The 23,504-nt window shown below is 40.7% G+C and overlaps 1 protein-coding gene across 1 annotated transcript in view; it reads right to left on the bottom strand.

The window, feature by feature from the left end:
* SLC2A2 (solute carrier family 2 member 2) overlaps positions 1-23,504 on the bottom strand; it is a 29,894-nt gene that overhangs the window by 3,167 nt on the left and 3,223 nt on the right. Inside the window, exons 2-8 of the mRNA XM_006055311.4 lie at positions 18,314-18,406; positions 14,775-15,031; positions 11,083-11,207; positions 7,880-7,995; positions 6,834-6,996; positions 6,170-6,357; positions 2,391-2,495 (exon numbers count right to left, since the gene is read on the bottom strand). Of these exons, the coding sequence (XP_006055373.2) occupies positions 2,391-2,495; positions 6,170-6,357; positions 6,834-6,996; positions 7,880-7,995; positions 11,083-11,207; positions 14,775-15,031; positions 18,314-18,406 (1,047 nt within the window). The remainder of the gene's footprint in view (positions 1-2,390; positions 2,496-6,169; positions 6,358-6,833; positions 6,997-7,879; positions 7,996-11,082; positions 11,208-14,774; positions 15,032-18,313; positions 18,407-23,504) is intronic.

Below are 23,504 nucleotides of genomic sequence, written 5' to 3'. Positions count from 1 at the left end.
TTTCTGAACAAGTATTACTGATAGGATTATAAATTCTAAAACTACATGCCTTGAAAATTGAGCCAGACTCCCTTGGGGCCAGGTGAGCACAGACACAGGGTGAGACTTGGTCAGGTCTTAGAGACCTGGACGCCTGACCTTAACTTCCATTTTCCCCACAGACAGTGTGCAGCACTCAGACCCTCGATGCCTACTTGGAGGCCTCTTTCTCCTCTAGACCCATGCTGTCTTTCCGTTGGCTTCATATTTCTTTCTGTTTTGTTTTCTCACTCAAGATTACAGGTTTCCATCTACTGGATCATTAGTGTAAAAGAAAATACAAAATATGGAACATCATTCAGCAGCGAGTTTAGAAAGTCTCTCTCTTCAAATACTTATTCAGGAAAAAAAAAAAAGGATTATATTCCCTCCAAATTGTTGAAACATTACTATGTTATCAGTACATATTCCTATTTGCACATCTTTATTTGAATGGATACACGGAATTCGGTAACATTGCCTGATTTTGGCAAGAGAATCCGGATGATTGAGAGGTTATCCTTTTTGTATTTCTTTGAACTTTAAAACTTTTCAAAAATAAATATAATTAAAAGTGTTAAATATTATTTGTAGTCCTGGAGGGTTCATTAGATGGCTGATTAGAGTTTTAAAATTATGTCACTCCTGCAAAAATGTTCACAGAATAAAAGGATGACTTCTAAAAAGGTATATTCAAAATAATCAGGACACTATTTTTGGAAAAACTCCTCCCACTCCATGGAGTTGGTGGGGTTGGATGGGTGGACAACAATGGAATTTTACAGTAGTTTCTTTAGGCATTCTTACAGTTTGGATTGCCCTGATCTTGATAACTTGATTCTTCACATAGCAAATCCTGTTACACATAAAATATTTTAATCACAATCTCTATATGAGAAAAATATGTTGAAGTGAGATTTGCAAAAATATTATCTCAGGAGACAAAAGGATGCAAATAGTTGCTAGGATTCCATCCCAGTACCAATCCTTTATTGATTTTAGAGTGGCCTTTTGGATTGAACAAGCATTAACTCTAAAGGCATAAGCACTGGTGTTCCCTTATTATCTGTTCTTCCTTCTCTTTCCAAGGTCCAGTTCTGTTTAATGTGGTCTGGACAAACTTGCCTTTTGATCTAGGTAGCAAGGCTGTAATTATTGACCACTCTAGGTAATAGTTAAAAGTCCATGTGCAGAGAATGAAAAACAAGTGATCCTATAAACTGTAGCCTGCCAGGCTCTTCTATCCATGGGATTCTCCAGGCAAGAATACTGGAGCAGGTTGCCATTTCCTTCTCCAGGGGAACTTCCTGATCCAGGAATTGAATCCAGATCTCCTGCACTGCAGGCAGATGCTTTTCTAACAGAGCTATACGAGAAGCCTCAGAGCTGCCTGGAAGCTCTGTCCAATGGCCTAACATCATAAGAATCTGCTCAATCAGTTTAATTTTGCTAGAGGCTTAGATATTTAATCGAGAGGACAATGTTTATTTAAAAAAAATTTTTTTTCCCCCTAAGATATCAGGATAAAAAATTTCAACCATGGAAGGATAGGAATCAAGGTGGAAGATCCAGTACTGACAGAAATGACAAGCTGTTTGCTAATATCAGGGGCTTCCCACGTGGTGCTTCCCAGGATGCTTCTCTGCTTCCCTGGTGGCTCAGACAGTAAAGAATCTGCCCTGGATCCAGAAGATCCCCCAGAGAAGGGAATGGCAATTTGCTCCAGTATTCTTGCCTGGAGAATCCCATGGACAGCAGTACACGGGGTCGCAAAGAGTCGGACATGACTGAAAGACTAACACTTTCACACTTTCTTTCCCAGGTGGTACAGTGGTAAAGAATCTGCTGCCAATGCAGGAGACGCAAGAGGGTTCTATCCCTGAGTTGGGAAGATTCCCCTGGAGTAGGAAATGGCAACCCACTCCAGTATTCTTGCCTGGAAAATCCCAGAGGAGCCTGGTGGGCTACAGTCTGTGGGGTTGCAAAGAGTCAGACACAACTGAGCATGCATACACACATTTGCTAATATTAAGGGACGTAAGTACAGAACAAAGGAGAAAAAGCCTAGGTATTTACACAAAAATACCAAGTGTCTTGTCCCCAAGTGAGTTCCTGATTCACAAGTGAGTGACAAGTGACATCTTTGGGAGATAGGGAGAACCATTGATCCACATGTTCAGTTATGCCTAATCTCACTACAGTGGTTGGTTATTCACATCTAGGACTCTTCCTGTGACGCACATGGTTCTATCTACATATCCAGTACATGCGGACAATAAATCACAGATTGCTTTTAAGTTACAAGGGCTTTTTTCACTCCTATTTCTGGACTGAGGAACAAGCAGAATATTTATCTAGAGTATTTCACTTACAGAGACAGCAGTGAAAACTGTGTTGGCAGCACCAACTCCAATGGTTGCATAAACAGGTTGGCTGATTCCAGCTGTCTGGAAAATGCTGGTTGAGTAGTAAAATATCTGAAAGATGAGAATAGTTTAGCTTTAATCAAGAAGCCTAGTGCTAAGGCTTTAATGCAAGAATTATTTTAGGTTGCTTATTTTTTGAGTGTTTGAATGGAACCAGAGTTTCGAGAGATCCCAAAAGGTTTTATTATCCCTCTTCTTCCAGAAAAGGAGAAATCACAATCTCCCTTTAGTGTGTAAAACTTCCAATCATTTAAAATCTCCTTATACTCAGCTGAAAACTCTACATCTGCATCTAACTTTTTTCAGTTTTAAAACTTTTTCTTAAAGTTAAAATACATGCAAAAAGGTACATATATCCTTTAAGTGTACAGCTCAATTAATTTGCACAAACTAAACACACCTGTATCAGTTCAGTTCAGTCACTCAGTCGTGTCCGACTCTGCGACCCCATGAACCGCAGCACACCAGGCCTCCCTGTCCATCACCAACTCCCGGAGTCCACCCAAACCCATGTCCATTGTGTTGGTGATGCCATCCAACCATCTCATCCTCTGTTGTCCCCTTCTCCTCCCCCAATCTTTCCCAGCATCAGGGTTTTTTCAAATGAGCCTGCTCTTTGCATCAGATGGCCAGAGTATTGGAGTTTCAGCTTCAACATCAGTCCCTCCACACTCAGGATTGATCTCCTTTAGGATGGACTGGTTGGATCTCCTTGCAGTCCAAGGGATTCTCAAGAGTCTTCTCCAACACCCCCGTATAATCTAGGTAAAAAATAAATCATTTCCTGCCTTCTGGAAGCCCCCTAAATGTCACCCTTTTTCAAAGGAAACTCTTTCAACTTCAACCATTGTAGATAAATTTTGCCTAGTCTTGTACTTGGTATAAGTGAAACTGCTTGATGTATATTTTATATCTGGCATCAACATTGCCTTTGTGAGAATCATCCACATTGTTGCATTTGCAGGCTGTTTATTATCACTGCTATTTAGCATATTATCATAGTAATATACCACAATTTAGTTACCCATTCTACTATTTAGTCACCCATTCTACTATTGATGGTTATTTAGGTAGTTATCATTAAAGTGATTATGAATAGTGCTTCTATGAACATTCTATTCTAGTACAAGCCTTTTGGTAAAATACATACACATTTACACCTCGGAATAGAATTGTTGGATCATAATGTATGTGTTTTCTCAGCTTTGATTGATACTACCAAATAGTTTTCCAAAGAAGTTGTGTCAATTTGCACTCTTACCAGTGAAAAGGCAGAGGAACCAGAGTTCAAATCACTGAACATCCATTGGATTATCAAAAAAGCAAGGGAGTGCCAGAAAAACATCTACTTCTGCTTTATTGACTATGCCAAAGCCTTTGACTGTGTAGATCCCAACAAACTATGGAAAATTCTTAAAGAGATGGGAATATCAGACCACCTGACCTGCCTCCTGAGAAATCTTTATGTAGGTCAAGAAGCAACAGACTGGTTTCAAATTGGGAAAGGAGTACATCAAGGCTGCATATTGTCACCCTGCTTATTTAGTTTATATGCAGAGTGCACCATGAGAAATGCTGGACTGGATGAAGCACAAACTGGAGTCAAGATTGCTGGGAGAAATATCAATAACCTCAGATATGCAGATGACACAACACTTATGGCAGAAAGTGAAGAAGAACTAAACAGCCTCTTGATGAAAGTGGAAGAGGAGAGTGAAAAAGTTGGCTTAAAACTCAACATTCAGAAAGCTAAGATCATGGCATCTGATTCCATCACTTCATGGCAAATAGATGGGGAAACATTGGAAACAGTGACAGACTATTTCTTTGGGCTCCAAAATCACTGCAGATGGTGACTGCAGCCATGAAATTAAAAGACGCTTGCTCCTTGGAAGGAAAGTTATGACCAACCTAGAGGGCATATTAAAAAGCAGAGACATTACTTTGCCAGCAAAGATCTGTCTAGTCAAAACTATGGTTTTTCCAGTAGTCATGTATGGATGTGAGAGTTGGACTGTGAAGAAAGCTGAGCCCAGAAGAATTGATGCTTTTGAACTGTGGTGTTGGAGAAAACTCTTGAGAATCTCTTGGACAGCAAGGAGATCCAACCAGTCCATCCTAAAGGAAATCAGTCCTGAATATTCATTGGAAGGACTGATGCTGAAGATGAAACTCCAATACTTTGGCCACTTGAAGAACCGACTCATTTGAAAAGACCCTGATGCTAGGAAAGATTGAAGGTGGGAGGAGAAGGGGACAACAGAGGGTGAGATGGTTGGATGGCATCACTGACTCAATGGACATGAGTTTGAGTAACCTCCGGGAGTTGGTGATGGGCAGGGAGGCCTGGCGTGTTGCAGTCCATGGGGTCACAAAGAGTCGGACATGACTGAGCAACTTTGAACTGAACTGAACCAGTGTGTATAAGAATTTTGGTTTCATTGCACTTAATCCAAATGGAGAAATCTGATTCACAGCCTCCTTAATAGCCTTTATTATTAGTTACATCTTTATGTGCATAACAGTCATTTTCTTTGGTTGTGTCATCCTCTGTCATTCCTTTCCTACAGCCTCGTCCTGCAGACAAGCCTGATGCAGGATGACTGTTCAGACTGTGTTCAGTGAGGAATGGATTACTCACCGCACACGATCCTACCCAGAAGCCTCTGGTTCAACATTTCCTGGATGCCTCTAAGCCAGGCACTGGGATGGAAGCTAAAGCAGGGACACTCAGAGAGATTAAGTGTTGTGCTCTTGGATATACTCGTAGAGCTGAGAGAGAGCTCAGAGAGATTTGGTCTCTGAGACCCAAAGTTATAAAGAATTAAAGAGATTAAAAAAATCAACATCAAGGACCCTTAAAGGAGGACAGAGGCCAGAGCAGAGCATTCAGCTTGTGGAATGAGGCTCAGGTCTCCTTTTCCTTCACCTCGGGGGAAATACGTTCTTTGCTTCCTCTAAGTCTCTGCCCATCTATCAGTCACCCCCACAGTGTCTGTGAATCTGGGGTTGACTCACTGTAGAAGCCCAAATCACAGTTTTAACAGCATTGAATGGGGTTACGTGGTTTTTAAAATCTGGTTTCTTAACAAATGCTTAATTTTTTTCTTCTAGCAGCTAACCGTCAGTAAGACAATTTTAGTCTGCATAATACAAAGATTTCAAAACCTAAAAGCTAGCTAGTTTAGTACTCAGTATGCTTTTCAATCATGTCTTTTCTATTACCCTCACTCACCAATATCATATCAGTTCCTTCTATTGTTTATTTTGTGTGCTGTCTCCCCAAACAGTGAAAATTTCTTGGATGGCAGGAAAATTCTTTGCACTAGGCTATCTGCTACACTTCATTTAAATAGATAGCAGGAACCATGAGTCCTTCTGCCTAGGCTATCTGAAATCCTAAATTTGATACTCAACTCTAGAAGCCCATAGTAATTCAGTCTTCTTGGTATATTTATTCTCCTTTGCCCTCTTTTGTATTTATTATGACTTGCCTTTTAATCTTCATCTTAATTGACATGCAGACCACTGATCACTGACATCTTTTAAAAATTGTAAGGTAAATTTAGAAAGCAGACTAGGCAAGATAAAATTAATGCTCATTCAAGATATTTGTGATGTCAGCATTTTAACATGTCCTTTAGTTACTTAAACTTAAACTCCTATCCTCATCTGTCTTAGTTCATTTTGCTCTTAAGAGTGAGGGAGGGTGTTCTTAAACTTACCCCATTGATTCCAGAAAATTGCTGAGCCGCGTGCAGCATCAATGCCACTAGAATAGGCTGTCGGTAGCTGGCATTGGTGAAGAGCTGAATTATGGAGACTTTCTTTTCATTTGATGCTTCTTCCCTCTCTTTTCTCATCTCAGTGATGTCTTTGGTGACATCATCACTTCCTCTGAGTCTTTTCAAGCCTGTCCCCCAAAATGATCAGGTTGACACAACTCAGGTCAAAACAAAAATAAATTTATTTTTGTTATGCTAATGAAAGAACTACAGTTCTGCATAGCCCATTCTATTACCTAATAGAATGGGTGTTGGAAATCCTTTCTTGTTAAATCCTGTCTTTTTATTTTTTAAGAAAGCAAAACATTTGGCTTCATCTTATTCCTCATTATCATAGAAGTACAATGTAGGAATGGTCTGTTAGAAGTCTCTGAGTTCAATACACTGCATGTGGATTTTCTATTTGGGCTTGTGTGAATGTTTATGGTTGCAAAATGCCATGTACCAGTCATATTAAGTGATCATGCATATTCTTACATATAATCACTGACTTCATTTGAAAAGCATTGGTACCAGTTTCATGAGTATCCATTCATGTGCACTGTTTCTCATTAACTGATAATTCCAAAACAATAGGAAGAAAGGAAAACCACCATAGACTTACTTTTCTTTGCCTTGGCTTCCTCATCCAGCTTGATGTAAAGGTATCTGGGGCTTTCTGGACAGAAGAAGAGCAGCAGACATTGGAGAATGGCTGGCACAGCAGACAAGCCAAGCAGGATGTGCCATAGCTCGTGATTGCCCAGGATAAAGTCAAGGCCAACGATCTGAAAAGGCAGGGAGGAAGCATATCAACTACACATCACTTTGGAGCTGCCTTCTGAAACAATTTGTTGGAAAGGCACATTGGCTATTTGATAGTAATTCCTGACAACTTTGATTCAAGTATGCACAAATATGCTTAAGATGGAAATTATTACTAGTATGTCTCTCCTTAACTGAATTAGGGACTCTGTTTTACAAAGAGTTCACCTAGATTTGTTTTCATTAACTCCTATGGGACATTTAGGATAGAAATCAACCAAACTTCTAAGCACACATTTGATATCTAAAACAACAGCAAAAATCATGCATAACTTTGGACAATTACCCAGAACTTAAATAGAATGGGTTACATAGATAAAGCAATTACTCTGAGAGAACTAGTTTTGTGATCCCTATTGCAAAGTAGTTTATCCTCTGGATAGTCATAAGTTTGAGGTTCTGAGGACTCCCTCTGAGAACACAGGAGAGAAGGAAAGAATAAGGTAACTGAACAAGAACTGCTACTGCAATCCTTTGCATTTTAAATCTGAGCAGGAAAGATGCTAAGAAAAAAGAAAACCCAGGCAGCCAAAATTTTGAAATTTTTTTCCCTTGAAATCTAAATGGAATAATTTAATTCTGGAATAGCTCCAGTAGTTAAGACTTGGCTTACCAGGTCACCTTCGGTGCCAACTCCACCACAGCTTCCAGGGGAAAAGTGAGGCGTGGATTAGTAATATTTTAACTTTGAGCTACTAAAAAGCCTATGTCTCTGTACTGCCACCTCTGAGACCACTTGTGAAACTGTCTGTTCCTCTGTGTTGTTTTACAGTAAGAGTGGCCAGTCAGGGGGAGAGACGCTGGGTAAAGTAGAGGATGGGTGAGGGAGGGGATGGGAGTTTTTACCTGACTAATAAGAATGCCCGTGACAATGGCCAGCTGATGAAGAGCACCGATAGCGCCCCTGAGTGTGGTTGGAGCAATTTCACCAATGTACATTGGAATCAAGCCTGAAATTAGCCCTGAGTGAAACATGAACATACACGTTAAAGTGTAATCAGGATGACATCAACAGCAGTAACTTTATTTAAGTACAGTCAGTATTCATTCTGAGTTTATTGGAAGGAAGAGTCCTTGTCACCAACTGCAGACACGATTTATGCAAAGAATGTTTGTTGATGAGACTCCAAATGAAATTGTAGTTGGAGATATAAATAGAGGGAGATGGTTAGTCATTCATCTGGCAATTATTCATAGCATTGCCTTTATTTAGTTACAAAATTCATGTTAATGTTGAGTTTGTATCATGATGCCTTAGGTTATCTTCAGAAAACAGATTGAAGAATGCTTTAACAATATTCTTAAAAATACAGTAATATTCTTACTCTAAAATCATGGGATTAAAGGAAATTAGAACATATCTATGCCAACCTCTTTACTTGATAAAGGTGAGAAATGACTTACCCAAGATCACAGTGCAATAGAGTGTTAGCAGGAGAACTACAAGCCCTTCTTGAGTTTCTACAATGTGGAGGTGCCTCAAAATTACACTTAAGAGGTGGGGTGTGGAGAGAGGTGTTAGGAGTTAAGGGACTCAGGGGCTCCTCCCCCAATTACTCCAACCAGAGCAACCTAGCTTCTTTATTCTCTCTAAATAATGGGCTTCAGAAAAGATTTTATTTGAATAAAGATTTCTGATTCTTGCATGTGTGCTAAGTCACTTCAGTTGTGTCTGACTCCTTGTGATCCTATGGATTGTAGCCTGCCAGGCTCCTCTGTCCATGGGATTCTCCAAGCAAGAATACTGGAGCGGGTTGCCATGTCCTCCTCCAGGGCATCTTCCCAACCCAGGGATCGAACCTGCATTTCTTATGTCTCCTGCACTGGCAAGTGGGTTCTTTACCACTAGGGCCACTTGGGAAGCCCTCTGATGCTTAAAAGAAAACAAAATTTTGAAAAGTCTAGACCATTATGCCTTCTGTAGTTTTCCTAGATGCAGATGTAACCAATCATGTTGAAAATGGTGGAGACTCTAGCCATTTGCTAAGAGCATAAAAAGGTCAGAGACTAGTCAATGAGCAAAACTGAATGCAATGTTTGACATTTTCTGAAAATAAGATTTGTCAGAGGCTTCCTCTTAGATATACTGTGGGTCTATCAAATGGAAATGTATGGTCTTTGTATAAAAGATGCTTTTGAGAATTGTTTCAATATTTTTTTAATGCTTCAAATTGTTCTTAATATCCCATGAACATTTGCATGGCTGATACAGCATCTAAATTTCTGCTTTTACATGCAACTCTACTGTGTGGTCTGTTGATCTTAAAGAAGCAGGGGGAAAAAAATAAAAAATAAACATTGTTTGGTCCTATTCTGGGCTGTAGTATTTTTGTTAAGGCCAAACATACCTCAAGAACAGAAAATGCAGATAAGCTCAAAGGTCTGAAGTCTTCAGTCTAACCGCTCTCTCCAACTGAGCTATTTTGGCCACCTGGTCTGAAGTCTTACGAACTCGAAATCAAATTGTATTTTCTATTAATTGTTATTAATTTATTTTCATTTATTTTTAGCTATTTTAATGCTCATAATAAAATCAGACATAATTTTAGAAGGTGCTTGGAGAGTACAAGTTACTTAGTTATGCTAGTAATAGGTTGCTACACACTGTATATAACATTTATTTTCAATTTCACTAAAAATATTTTATAATTTTTTTCTTATTGTATTTCAAAAAGTAGAGAGAAAATAAAGAAGAATCTTGATTTGGACCTCTTTGATGGTGTTATTAGTTTCATTTTACAGTCAAGTGAAACTGAATTTGAGTCTTCAAAACTGTAAGAAAACAAATTTGTGTTGTCTTAAGTCACTAAGTTTGAAGTAATTCATTAGAGCAGTAAGAGGGAACTAATACCAAGGAGGAAACCGAGCCTTCTATTCAATGACTAAGGCCAGACCAAGACAGTGCCAGAATTGATGCATTCTGAATCCAAAGCTCTTCCCATAAGTGAGTTGCCTCTTTACCTTGATCAAACTATCATTTCAGTTATTTGTATTAACATTGAAAATAACAAGAAAAGCCATTTAATTAAATAATCTTAGATTTTTATTTCGAGCCTCCCTGGTAGCTCAGCTGGTAAAGAATCTGCCTGCAATGCAGAAGACCAGACTTTTGGTTCAACCAATCATTGAAGATGAACAGAATTGTAGTCTTTCCTCTTTTTCAGGTAAAAGTGTTAGAAATATTTCATACAGCATTTTGTGTGCTCACCTTCCCTCTCGCACCCGCAACGGTTATTATTAGTGGCTGTGATTTGGGACAATGGGTATTACTGGGATTGAAGAGAAAAAGATTTGACTATTTTAGAGAATGGACTATCCTCCCTTTCTTCAGGCCGCCGCTGCTAAATTGCTTCAGGAAGATTGAAGAGCTCTTTCCAAGAAATAGTGATTCAGATATTTAGATGGGAAAAGCATCTTTCCTCCATTCTGAACTCCTCTACCAGCTGCTTCTGCCTGAGCTCCTCTCCCTATGGCCACCTTCACTTTAACACTTGGACCAGCCAAGTGTGGAAGCAGATAGGGTAAGGGAATGTGGCCTGAGAGATGGGCCAGAACATCAAGGTCTTTCCAGATAGGAGAGACAGAGACATCAGTAGCCAGGCAGGCCATAAGGGTAGAGTTAGGGGTTCTGGGCATAGCAGTCTTCCAGTGTCTACTGAACAACATAAGTAATAATAACAGCTAGCTGTAGTCAGATTCTATGCTGAACATTTTACACATATTCTCACAAGCACCCCCATGACGTAGATATTATTATCCTTCTCATTTAATGGATAAGAAAAACAAGAGTAAAGTAATTTGTCTTGGAGCATATGACTAGAAATTATGTCATTGCTGTGGATAAGAACATCTCATTACAACTCCACTTACTGGTCCCAAACCTCCCTGACTCAGAACTGAAACTTTGTGCTATTATCTTTTCTTTTTGTGATGTCACCTTATGCTCAAAAAGTTCCCTACATGTAACCACATCTACCTTGAGAATAATTTTCAGATGTACACGTGTTTGTGTGGGAGGGTGTGTGTGTGTGTATGTGTGCACAACTTACCACAGTAGAGTCCTGATATGCCTCTTCCTGAAATTATAAGAATGTGAGATGGTCCCAATTTCGAAAACCCCATCAAGATAGCTCCAACTAATGAAAGAATGTTTGCTACCAACAGGGCTTTGATTCTGAAAATTTGAAAAGCAAGGATTATAAATTTAGCATCGAAACTTGATAAAAAGGATTTGCTTTCAGAGCATGCTGAAATTTTTACCAAAGAGTGATTATTTTAATTTTGTTGATAGAGCTAGTTGGGGAATCTTAAACCATGATTGCTACTTTGATTTGTCTATGTAGTAAAGCATTAACAATACATAATATTTATAATGAGAGAATTTGGGTTACATGTACTTAATCTCCACATTTTGATAGAGAAGATTCAATTGTGATGATGACTAGTTTGCCTTAAGATAACACTTCTGAGACCTTTTCAAATAGTTAACAATTAGTTTTCTACATGCTGGCTGTTTTGAAGAATAAATGCCTGGCGATAGCTAAATTTAATTCTGTAGCTGTAACCTACCACACTGACACTTTTTTTCTTTTAATGGTACAAGATTTTAGCCGCTATAGATCATGAAAGAACTTTAAAATTTAAGTTTTCTTTAGTATAAATTATTTGGAAGTAGATTAAAACATGCTTTTACTTTAAGCCTTGTCAGAGAACTATAATTATTCTTATTTTATCATCATATGCCAGCATATTTCCAGAATCTATGAATCAATGTCAACCAATGCAAAATACATAGTAAAGGTGATAATAGCAAAAAAACACCATTTTCAAAATTGATCATACAAAAATTGACATTTGCAGGTCTCTGATACTCTTCTTCCTGTTAAATAAGAAAGTGATGTACACAAAAACCTTCTTCAAAGTTCAGTCAATGATGATAAGGCCAATAAAAGAACCTGAGTGAATAAATGTGAAAATGTCTGTCCCACAAAGAAATGTAAGTATCTTGTTACATTCTTTTTCAGTGTTTCAAACTTTAATAGGTGAGCTTTTCCTAAACAAGTATCTTAAACACCAAGCAGATTGTTTTTTTCTGGAAGAATAAAACTATATAATGTCATACTCATTTTCCCAACAAACCATGTGATGAGCTGGATAATACCCCACAATAGTCAGTAATTTGATAAAATTTGAAGAACTGACCATTTTCTTTTATGGTAGAGGGAAGTCCCTTTCAAATAAGAATAAGAATAAAACTTGTGTTTCTGTGCTACCTATTACTTTAGAAAAATTCTTATAGTCTTATTAAAAGCTCCAGTACAAAAGGAAGAAATTATCAGAATTTAATAACCAAAGAGGGAAAACTATAATTTAAAATAAGAATTTTAATAATTAAATGAATTATAACCCAGTACACCAATGCAGACGGAGAAGGCGATGGCACCCCACTCCAGTACTCTTGCCTGGAAAATCCCATGGATGGAGGAGCCTGGTGGGCTGCAGTCCATGGGGTCGCTAAGAGTTGGACACGACTGAGCGACTTTCCTTTCACTTTTCATTTTCATGCATTGGAGAAGGAAATGGCAACCCACTCCAGTGTTCTTGCCTGGAGAATCCCAGGGACGGGGGAGCTTGGTGGGCTGCCATCTATGGGGTTGCACAGAGTCGGACACTACTGATGTGACTTAGCAGCAACACTAATGCAGGAGATGTAAGAGATGCAGGTTCAACCCCTGGGTTGGGAAAATCCCGGGGAGGAGGGCATAGCAACTCACTTCACTGTTCTTGCCTGGAGAATCTCATGGACAGAGGAGCTTGATGGGCTACAGGCCATAGAGTCATGAAGAGTTGGACACGACTGAGCATACACATTACTAAGGTAGTTGCTTGTATCATTTAGATCTTTAAAAGTTTTTGCATTTTCTAATTTTTCCATTTTGCATATTTTTATCATCAGAAAAAAGTGATAAAAAAGTGGATGCAAAGACCAGAAAATAAATATAAAAAATTAACTGTTTGATTTTCTGTTTTATTTCCTCTCTATCAATAACTTCAGATATGCAGATAACACCCTTATGGCAGAAAATAAAGGAGAACTAGAGTCTCCTGATGAAAATGAAAGAGGGGAGTGAAAAAACTGTCTTAAAACCCAGCATTCAAAAAACTAAGATCATGGCATTGAGTCCCATCACTTCATGGCAAATGGATGGGGAAACAATGCAAACAGTGACAGACTTTATTTTCTTTGGCTTCCAAATCACTGCAGATGGTGACTACAGCCATGAAATTAAAAGACGCTTGCTCCTTGGAAGAAAAGCTATGACAAACCTAGACAGCATATTAAAAAGCAGAGACATTACTTTACTGACAAAGGTCCATATAGTCAAAGCTATGGTTTTTCCAGTAGTCATGTATGGATGTGAGAGTTGGACCATAAAGAAGGCTGAGCACCCAAGAATTGATGCTTTTGCACTATGGTGTTGGCAAAGACTCTTTAAAGTCCCTTGGGCTGCTATGAGATCAAACCAGTCAATCCTAAAGGAAATAAGTTCTGAATATTCACTGAAAAGACTGATACTGAAGTTGAGGCGCCAATACTTTGGCCACCTGGTGTGAAGAACAGACTCATTGGAAAAGACCCTGATGCTGGGAAAGATTGAAGGCAGGAGAACAAGTGGACAACAGAGGATGAGATGGTTGGATGGTATCACCAACTCGATGGACATGAATTTGAGCAAGCTCCAGGAACTGGCGATGGACAGGAAAGCCTGGTGTGCTGCAGTCCATAAGGTTGCAAACAGTTGGACACAACTGAGCAACTGGACTGAGTTGATGGGAGTGGGGGGAACTCCAAGAGCTTTAGTATTTCACATGACTAAATGAAATTTGGATGTAAAGGAGTTCTACTGATGTTTTTAATCCAAAACAGGAAGTTTCAATCCAAAACAGAAAGTTGAGGAATGGAGATACCACTTGCTTCATTTGTGGTTGGGTTTTGAGACAGCAGTAGCAGCAGCTAGAAACCCCCTATCAAGTACATTGGGCAACTGGGAATTGGTGATATTGACTTAAACTTATGACTTGACTGATCCAGATGTCAAATTCTAATCTGAAAAGGAAAAACTGGGTGTCTGAGAAATGGAGCAATTTGGTGAAACCAACAATAGATTTAAAAAATTCCATGCTTGACTCTTCCCTTGAGTTTCTGAGTAAACCACATGGGCTGTGATTTCTTAATACATTTTATAAGTTATAAAGTCAGAGAATCAAAGTGATTATCCAGAAATACACACCAAATTCACTTTGTCTGTAAATATCTTCACAATTAAGTAGTTTACTGCAACAGCTTTCTCTATTATTTGGTCCAGAAAGTAAAAGTGTTAATTGCTTGGTCATATCTGACTCTTTGTGACCCCATGGAGTATAGCCCGCCAGGCTCCTCTATCCATGAAATTCTCCAGGAAAGAATACTAGAGTGGGTTGCTATTTCTTTTTCCAGGGGAACTTCCTGACCCAGGGATCGAACCTGGGTCTCCTGCCTTGCATTCAGATTCTTGACCATATAAGACACCAGAGAAGCCCTTATTTGGTCCAATACCAACCTAACTCATAAGGTCATGAGTTGGAAAAAACAACTCTAAAACTGTCCCACAAAATGGAAGATTATTTCTTTCCGAACAAATTCTGAAACCCCAAATAAGTGACTTTTCTGTGTGTATGCTTATTTATGAAATTTGCCTACCTTCCAAGCTTGTCCCCAAGCAACCCTCCAAAGAACGATGCAATCATTCCACCAACTGCAAAGCTGGACACAGACAGGGACCAGAACATGGTGATGAGGCTAGCTGATGTCATAGTCTCTTCCTCAGCCCAAGAGACTGGCGTTGGATCTCCTAGGCTTGTGGGCAATTCCTCTGTACTGTTGAGAGCGTAGTTGTTGATGGCTATTCGGTCATCCAGTGAAACACCCAGAACATGTTTATAGTGGGTTATAATTACCTAAGGAGATAAAATAAAGAAAAATAGCTGAAATATTTCAAACATTCTGTATATTTTTGGTTTGTTTTTCCTTGAAACTATTTGTTAGGTGTTCAAGCAGGATTATTTCAATTATGTGTGTTATGCACATACTAATGCATATAGATTGCTTACAGTTGACCACATCCTATAAAACAGAGGTCACAAATTCCAGTGCCAACAGGAACCTGGAAGGAACAAACAAGTAAAGGAGGCAAGAAGAAGCTTGATAACTTGAGGGCTGAAATATAGTCTATACTATTGAGAATATGGGCTCCAGTGGTAAAGAATCTGCTTGCTAATGTAGGAGACATGGGTTCAATCCCTGAGTCAGGAAGATCCCTGGAGAAGGGAATGGCAACCCATGCCAGTATTCTTGCCTGGTAAATCCCATGGACAGAGGAGCCTGATGGGCTACAGTCTATGGAGTCACAAAGAGCCTGACACGACTCAGTGACTAAACAACGACTATTGGGAATAGAATACTGAGTGGGCAGTATTTATTTGTCCCATCTGAAGGAGGAAGCTGCAACTTGAGACTAGCATTGCATGGCCTTTAATTTTTAAAGAGAAACCAGACATGTGTATTTTTATGTAAAATGCTTCAAGTTTTAAAGATTGGCAGCTGTCCATATTGAAACTATCCTGCAAGCTGAAAAGGTACATTTTCATGCCACTGTTAGCCCTGCATAGCAGGATTTAAATTGGCTACTGTAAATATTTTAACAGAAACAAAAAAGTGGATATAAGAAAAAAGTTTGAGAAAGTTGAGGCCAAAAATAAAGTTAGCATACAAAATTCAAACACCAGGTGCTCTATCCTTGCTTTAGGTGAGCTATAAATTTATTAGTAAGTTTCCTAGCAGCCAGTGAAAAGAGAGGAAAACAATCATGTATATTGGTGAATTCCGAAGATCAAAACCAACTCAGAAGTCCCTGAGAAGGTACTGGGACCTAAAGGAAGTGTCTTGCGTGGGTCCTCACTGAGTGCAGTAGGTAACAGTAAACAGTGTTCAAAACTAGATTTCACAGAGCCATATTTTATAATGTTTCAGTAGAGGCAAACTCGAACAAAAGTATGATTGAGTAAAGGCACATCCTTCCGGCTCTTCTTCCATGTCATTCCTCCGGATGATTTGGTCACCACTTGGCAGCAATGGGCTGGGAGGACCTATAACAATGACCTGGAATGCAGCTGTCTACGCTGCCAGACCTGGGCAAAGTCCTATGTGGTAAAGTCAGCTGATGAAGGAGAGAACTTACATCCTCTTATGATAAAAGGACTCCGATCCAGACCTTTGCCTCATGGGAAGATCACTCTATATAGGTAATGTACACATAAGAAAGGCTGAAAGGAAATAGCCCAGATGTTTTCAGCAGTTTGCCCTACATGAATAATCATTAATGGTTTTCTTTCTGAAACTTTCTGCAACAGGTATGCAGAGTTTTCACACTCATAAAAAGTGTGATTTTTAAAATACCCTAAAATAATTCCAAATGTCATTCTGCTAATAAAAAACAAATTCTTCTTACATAATGGTGTTTAAACAGCTCTTTAAATATAGATGGAAGGGGCTATAGAGAGGGCACTAATCCTAATGCCAGAAAGGGATGACCTCTGTTGTCAGGTCTGGCTCTAGGACTTGGATTAGAGGAGGGGAACCTTAGATTAATTTTTACGTCCAACACTGAAAAGGAAGGTTTAAATAAGGATTTGAAAAGTTCTCCCACAAGAAGAGAAAAGGTTCTACCAATGCCAAATTTCAGGAATCCTGCTACATTGGCACATGTTATCAGCCACAGAAAAAAAGATATGACCCCTCTAGAGTGATTCCCTAAATCTCTCAGCCTTGGCAAGACCTGCCACATTCATGATGCCATGAGGTGCCTAACCAGAGAGCAACTTTTGGTCCAAGGAGCAACCCTTTTCAGCAGACGGACTTGGCAAGTACACATTTCACACGTTCACACCCTGTAGTCTCTTACATTTTCCTTAGCATCCACTATGTTAAGAGAAGCTGACGAATTATGATGGGTTCACAGAGAACACCCAACTGAAGCTTGTATTGTCACCTTATGCCATCCCTTTCCCCAGCTTCTCCTCTCTGTCTGTCTCTTTCTTCTTTATTTACTAAACATTTTATGTTTATATCAATCAGTGTGCTTGGCACTGGTGTTAAGAAGACAAACACAATATCAATCCCACCCTAAATGACCTGATGGTCTGAGTTAGGGCAGAGGGAATGAAGTCCTGATTTTCCCCACTTACAGGCTGTGGGATCTGAGACAAATGACATCTCTCTCTGTGTATTTCCTGGAAACCAGAGTAGGGATGCATACAGTAAAAGTGAAAAATGATAGAAAGTACCTAATATTAAAAATACCCAAAGAGTCAATGTGGAGAAAACCCAAACTTTGTTGGACTTCTTGACTTATTTAAAAGGTTTATATTATTTTACTTTGGATCATACATGGGAGACTGACGTAGAGGGAAGGACTGGTATCTTTCCAGTGTTAGGCTCCTACAGAGTTTCTCCTTTGCTTGTCTTTTTTTTTTCTTGTGATGAGAACTCTTAAGATTTATCCTCTTAATAACTTTCATATATAACACACAGCAGTATTAGTTATATTTAATTACATTTGTCATGTTGAACATCACATCCCTAGTACTTCTCTTACAGTTAAAAGTTTGTACCTTTTAACTACCTTTATCTGATTCCACCCCCTCCCCACGCAAGGCTCGAAAATGCTTTGATCTGGACAAAAAATGGGCATAACCAGGTTGCTGGGCGAATCAGTAGGGGAGAGAATATGCTGGTTCCTGACACACAGAGAGTTGGTGCTCAGTACATGTTTCTGCACTGAAAAAAGCCTGTACTTCCACTGTTTCTTCTTACACCCTGGCATTTCCATCCATTTTTGGCTAGGAGCTCTGAATATATGCTGCAATAAGCTCTTAAGCCTTTTTTTGTTTTTTTAAATCCTTTTGGCACATGGTATTCTGGCTGAAGTTTTCTGTGAGCTCAGCGAACAGCAGAATCAGAGATCAAGAATTATTCATTACTCTTTCTTTTTCTATGAGGGTTATTAAATGAGGAGTAAAGGTCAAGTTATCAGCATTGGAATCACACACGTGGTACCCGACAGAAGACCGGATTGCCACGTGTTCCCCATGTGGGCACACTTTATCTCTCTGGATGAGGAGCTGATATCTTTCTGCCACTGACAGAAATTGCCAAAAAGAGAACTTGTACGTTTCACTTGCCTGTTGAGGTGCATTGATCACACCAATGTCATATCCAAACTGGAAGGAACTCAGCACAGCAGTGAAGACAGCCAAAACCAAGGTCCCGGTGACCTGCGGGGAATGAAACACAGGGCTGGGAAACACCAGGCAATTTCAGTTACCCACCATCCATCAGTCTGCAGCATGGGCTTCTGACAGGTTCCATGGGCTGGTTCTTGCCACTTGATACTCATTCATCATATACCCCTATGTTCCTGGCAGGGCTCATTCATATGGGACTGTGGGTGTCTTTCATTTCTCCTATACTGCCAAAGCAGCAAAAAGTCTGGGACAGCTTCGTCCAGGGAAGGAACCAAATATCCTTTTCCACATGTGTATGTGCTAAGTTGCTTCAGTTGTGTCCGACTCTGCAACCCCAAGGATGATAGCCTTCTATCCATGGGATTCTCCAGGTAAGAATGCTGGAGTGGGTTGCCATGCCCTTCTCCAGGGGATCTTCCCAACCCAGGTCTCCCACATTGCAGGCAAATTCTTTACCGTCTGAGTTACCCGGGAAGCTCAAGAATAATGAAGTGGGTAGCCAATGCCTTCTCCAGGCTTCTCCTGCATTGAAGGTGGATTCTTTACTGAGCTACAAGGGAATCTGAGTTCTTTATATGAATAGGCAGGGTTTTGAGATAGGAGATAAGAGGGGTTCCTTGTGTCAGACTCGGTGTGTACTGGGAAGCATGAAAAAATTTTCAGTTAACACAAAACCTAAGTGATGGGATCGGGGCATATATGTTTAAAGAAGCACCCACAGGACATGATACTAAATTGTCTCCGAGAACTGCTTTACAAATGAAGTCGCTTACTTTGCATCTTGACATGGAAGCAAGATGCTGTATGTGCAGAGTTGTAAGTAGCACCCGGAAACTTGAACTTGAGAACCAAACCAGAAATGCAACCGAGAGGGCTGGGCATGGAGCTCACAGAACGCAGGAGAGCAGCAAGGCAGGAGGCCCACAGGCTGCTGGCCGGAGACCACCTCTCCCTGCAGCGCTCAGCTCTGCACTTGGCAGGCTGATGTTTTCTCCTAAAAGACTGTTGTGCACCTGCTGTCTGTCATGCATGGTTCTGTATTCTCATGTTTGTCATTAAATCTCCTCTCCTATAAGACAAGGGGCTTCCCAGGTGGTGCTGGTGGTGGAGAGCCCACCTGCCAACGCAGGAGACAGATGCGGGTACCATCCCTGGGTCAGGAAGATCCCCTGGAGGAGGAAATGGCAACCCACTCCAGTATTCTTGCCTGGAGAATCTCTTGGTCAGAGGAGCCTGGGGGGCTACAGACCATGGGGAAGGACAGAGTCAGACATGACTCGAGTGATTTAGTATCACTTCACACATACTTTGTGAGTATGTGTAATAGTTTCCTCTTGTCGCTATTACAAAAAAATCAACAAACTAGTGGCTTAAGTAACACAAATGTATTACTTTACAGTTCTTGTAGGTCAGAAGTCTGATACTAGTCTCACCAGACTATAATTAAGGTGTTGGCAATCTGTGTTCCTCTCTGGAGGATGTAGGGGAAAATTTGAGTTGATAGAATTTTGTTCCGTCTTGTTGAAGGACCAGAGTCTGTGCTGGCTGTAAAGCAAGGGCCATTCCCAGCTCTGGAGGCCACAACATCCCTTGATTTGTTGTGCCCTTCCTCCATCTTCATAACAGAATCTCCCTATCTCAAGGTCCATAACAGTAAAGATGTTTGTAAAGTCCTTTTTTCTGTGTGAGGTAACAGATTCACACGGACAAAGGACACAACCAGGGACAGTTATGGGTATCTTTTGAGGGCCCTTATTCTGCCAACAGTACCATTAGTATCCCTATTTTATAGATAACTAGACTAGGTTATGGCACCCTACTCCAGTACTCTTGCCTGGAAAATCCCATGGAAGGAGGAGCCTGGTAGGCTGCAGTCCATGGGGTCACTAAGAGTCGGACACGACTGAGAGACTTCACTTTCACTTTTCACTTTCATGCATTGGAGAAGGAAATGGCAACCCACTCCAGTGTTCTTGCCTGGAGAATCCCAGGGACGGGGGAGCCTGGTGGGCTGCCGTCTATGGGGTGACAGAGTCGGATACGACTGAAGCGACTTAGCAGCAGCAGCAGCAGACTAGGTTAAGGTCTTACAGCCAGTAAGTTGTAGAATAATGATTTGGATCTAGAACCTATGCTTTTAATTACTTGGTTATTTTGAATTTCTCATGAATCAGAAACAGACATTCAAAAGGCAAACATATCTGAAAATCTAGGATCCTAATCTTCCTAAATTGGAAAAAATATCCAAGAGTGCACATATTCATAGAATTTGCCAATTTTGATGCTGACGTCAAATGACCAAACACCCAGCAATTCCAAGCACATTTTCCCACCACTCACCACACAATTGCCCGCCATCCTCACACACCCACAGAAAACCTTTGTGAGGTTTTTCGCAAAAATTGAAAGGACAAACAAGGTCCACTCAACTGCTCCTCTGTAGCTCAGCTGAAGAACCTCAGGGTCTACCCAACACCAAGCCCAGGACCACGATATACTCTCCCAGTTTCCTCCCCACACCCCCTGTCCCTCCGGCGGCAGGGTCTCCCAGCACCCGGTGTCTTAGTGATGCCCCTCCCACCCCAGGCTCTGCTCTCTGCTGGCTCTGCGGTCCCTACCAGGCAAGCATACAGTTCCTTTCTTCTTATTGTGAGTACAACCAGTGACCATGGCAGTGGTGAGCAGGAATGGAAGTTGGGAGTGAAGGTAGTGGCTGCAGCTGGTTTGGTCTGCTGTGCCCAGGTGGTGCAGTGGTAACGAATCCACCTGCCAATGCAGGAGACCCAAGAGATGAGGGTTTGATCCCTGGGTCAAGAAGATTCCTTGGAGGAGGAAATGGCAACCTGCTCCAGTATTCTTTCCTCGAAAATTCCACAGACAGAGGAGCCTGGCAGGCTACAGTCTGTGTATGCTGTGTGCTAAGTTGCTTCAGTCGTGTCCAACTCTTTGTGACCCTATGGACTGTAACCCGCCTGGCTCTTCCATCCATGGGGATTCTCCAGGTCAGAATACTGACCTTCTCCAGGGGCTCTTCCCGACCCAGGGATTGAACCCACGCCTCTGCTCTTGCATCAGCAGGTGGGTTCTTTACACTAGCACCCTGGGAAGCCCCAGGCTACAGTCCAGAGGGTTTCAAAGAGTGGATACAACTGAGTGCATGTGCTTGCATATGCACAAACACACACACACACACACACTCCATCAGCCTTCCTCTGACACTCCAAATGAGTCTCAGTCACAACAGTGTTAGCTGTTCCTACATTTCTTTGACAAAAATAAATGTTAATTTTTAAAGATAGAACTCCCGTTTCATTACCTCCCAATTAAATTGTTTTAAGTCATTGCTGTAGGAATACTGGAGTTGACCCTAAGATCACTTTCTTCCACTTAAAGATAACAAAAAATACCACTGAGAAGGAAACAGGAGAGAGAGGTTTTTAAATTTATTTTTTTAATTGTAAGAGAATTGCTTTAAAATGTTGTTTTGGTTTCTGTCATACAACAACTTGAATCAGCCATAAATATATATATATCAACAAAGGTCCATCTAGTCAAAGCTTTGGTTTTTCCAGTAGTCATGTATAGATATGAGAGTTGGACTATAAAGAAAGCTGAGCACTGAAGAATTGATGCTTTTGAACTGTGGTGTTGGAGAAGACTCTTGAGAGTCCCTTGGACAGCACGGAGATCCAACCAGTCCTTCCTAAAGGAAATCAGTCCTGAATATTCATTGGAAGGACCAATGCTGAAGACGAAACTCCAATACTTTGGCCACCTGATTTGAAGAACTAACTCATTTGAAAAGACCCTGATGCTGGGAATGATTGAAGGCAGGAGGAGAAGGGGACGACAGAGGATGAGATGGTTGGATGGCATCATCAACTCAATGGACATGAGTTTGAGTAAACTCCGGGAGTTGGCAATGGACAGTGAAGCCTGCCAACCTGCAGTCCATGGGGTCACAAAGAGTCAGATCTGACTGAACGACTGAACTGGAACTGGAACTGGAGCTCGAGCTCCTCCCTCCTGAGCCTCCATCCCCTCCTCCCAGCCCACCCTTCTAGGTCATCACAGAGCACCAGGCTGGGCTCCCTGTGTTGTATAGCAACTTCCCACCTGCCATCTATTTTACACATGGTAGTGTATACATGTCAATGCTACTTTCTTCACTCGTCCCACTCAGGAGAGGTTTTAAATGTTTAGAAATCGTAGGATGTTCTTAAAATCTTTGTCCTCTGGTCTTCCTGGCTTCTTTTCTTTAGTGAAGGCTCTGATCCTGCCACCCTATGGCCTGTAGTTCCTCACTTTAACTCATCAAGAGAGAAATTTTTGGTCAGACAAGGAGCAATCTCATTTATTTTAAGCGGGTCATTTGAATTCCCAAATGAAGCAATCATTCCAAATATCGAAGTCTCTGGAACTGTTTGATTGCATTTTTCTTCTTTTGTTTTGTATCTCTTATTTTCAGGCTTGATTTCCCTCTCTGAACTCCATGCTGAACTGGCTCTTTGCATCTCATCTTTTCCTTTTCCATTGTCAAATAAAAAGAGGTAACATTTGTAGTCAACCCTCTATGTGGTTAGATTTGGTCAGAGAAAGTTCTGTTTATGAGAGGGAGAATTTCTGAAAACTACTAAATTTGAATTAGCCCATTAACCCTAATTCATTTAATCTATCATCCAAGAGACTGACCCGCAAATAAGTACATAGGAGCTAGTGAAAACTTAGCTGGGAGCTCACTCTGTCCAGGCTCTGTGATCTAATTGGTTTGCCTTTTCTCTCAATAACCTTGCAGGTTGGAATTCTATCATATTACATACGGTAAAGCTGGTATAGAAAGGGTAAGGAACTTGCCTGAAGGCCTGTGACCACCAAGTGGTAGAAGGTATTCAAGTCTTTTCTCAACCTTTTCATAGGCTGCTGCTGCTGCTAAGTCACTTCAGTCGTGTCCGACTCTGTGCGACCCCGTAGACGGCAGCCCACCAGGCTCCCCCGTCCCTGGGATTCTCCAGGCAAGAACACTGGAGTGGGTTGCCATTTCCTTCTCCAATGCATGAAAGTGAAAAGTGAAAAGTGAAAGTGAAGTCACCATGTCTGACTCTGTGCGATCCCACAGACAGCAGCCCAC

This window comes from Bubalus bubalis, chromosome 1 (genome assembly GCF_019923935.1).
Source record: "Bubalus bubalis isolate 160015118507 breed Murrah chromosome 1, NDDB_SH_1, whole genome shotgun sequence".
Taxonomy (NCBI): domain Eukaryota; kingdom Metazoa; phylum Chordata; class Mammalia; order Artiodactyla; family Bovidae; genus Bubalus; species Bubalus bubalis.
This window is presented reverse-complemented; position numbering and strand designations above follow the sequence as displayed.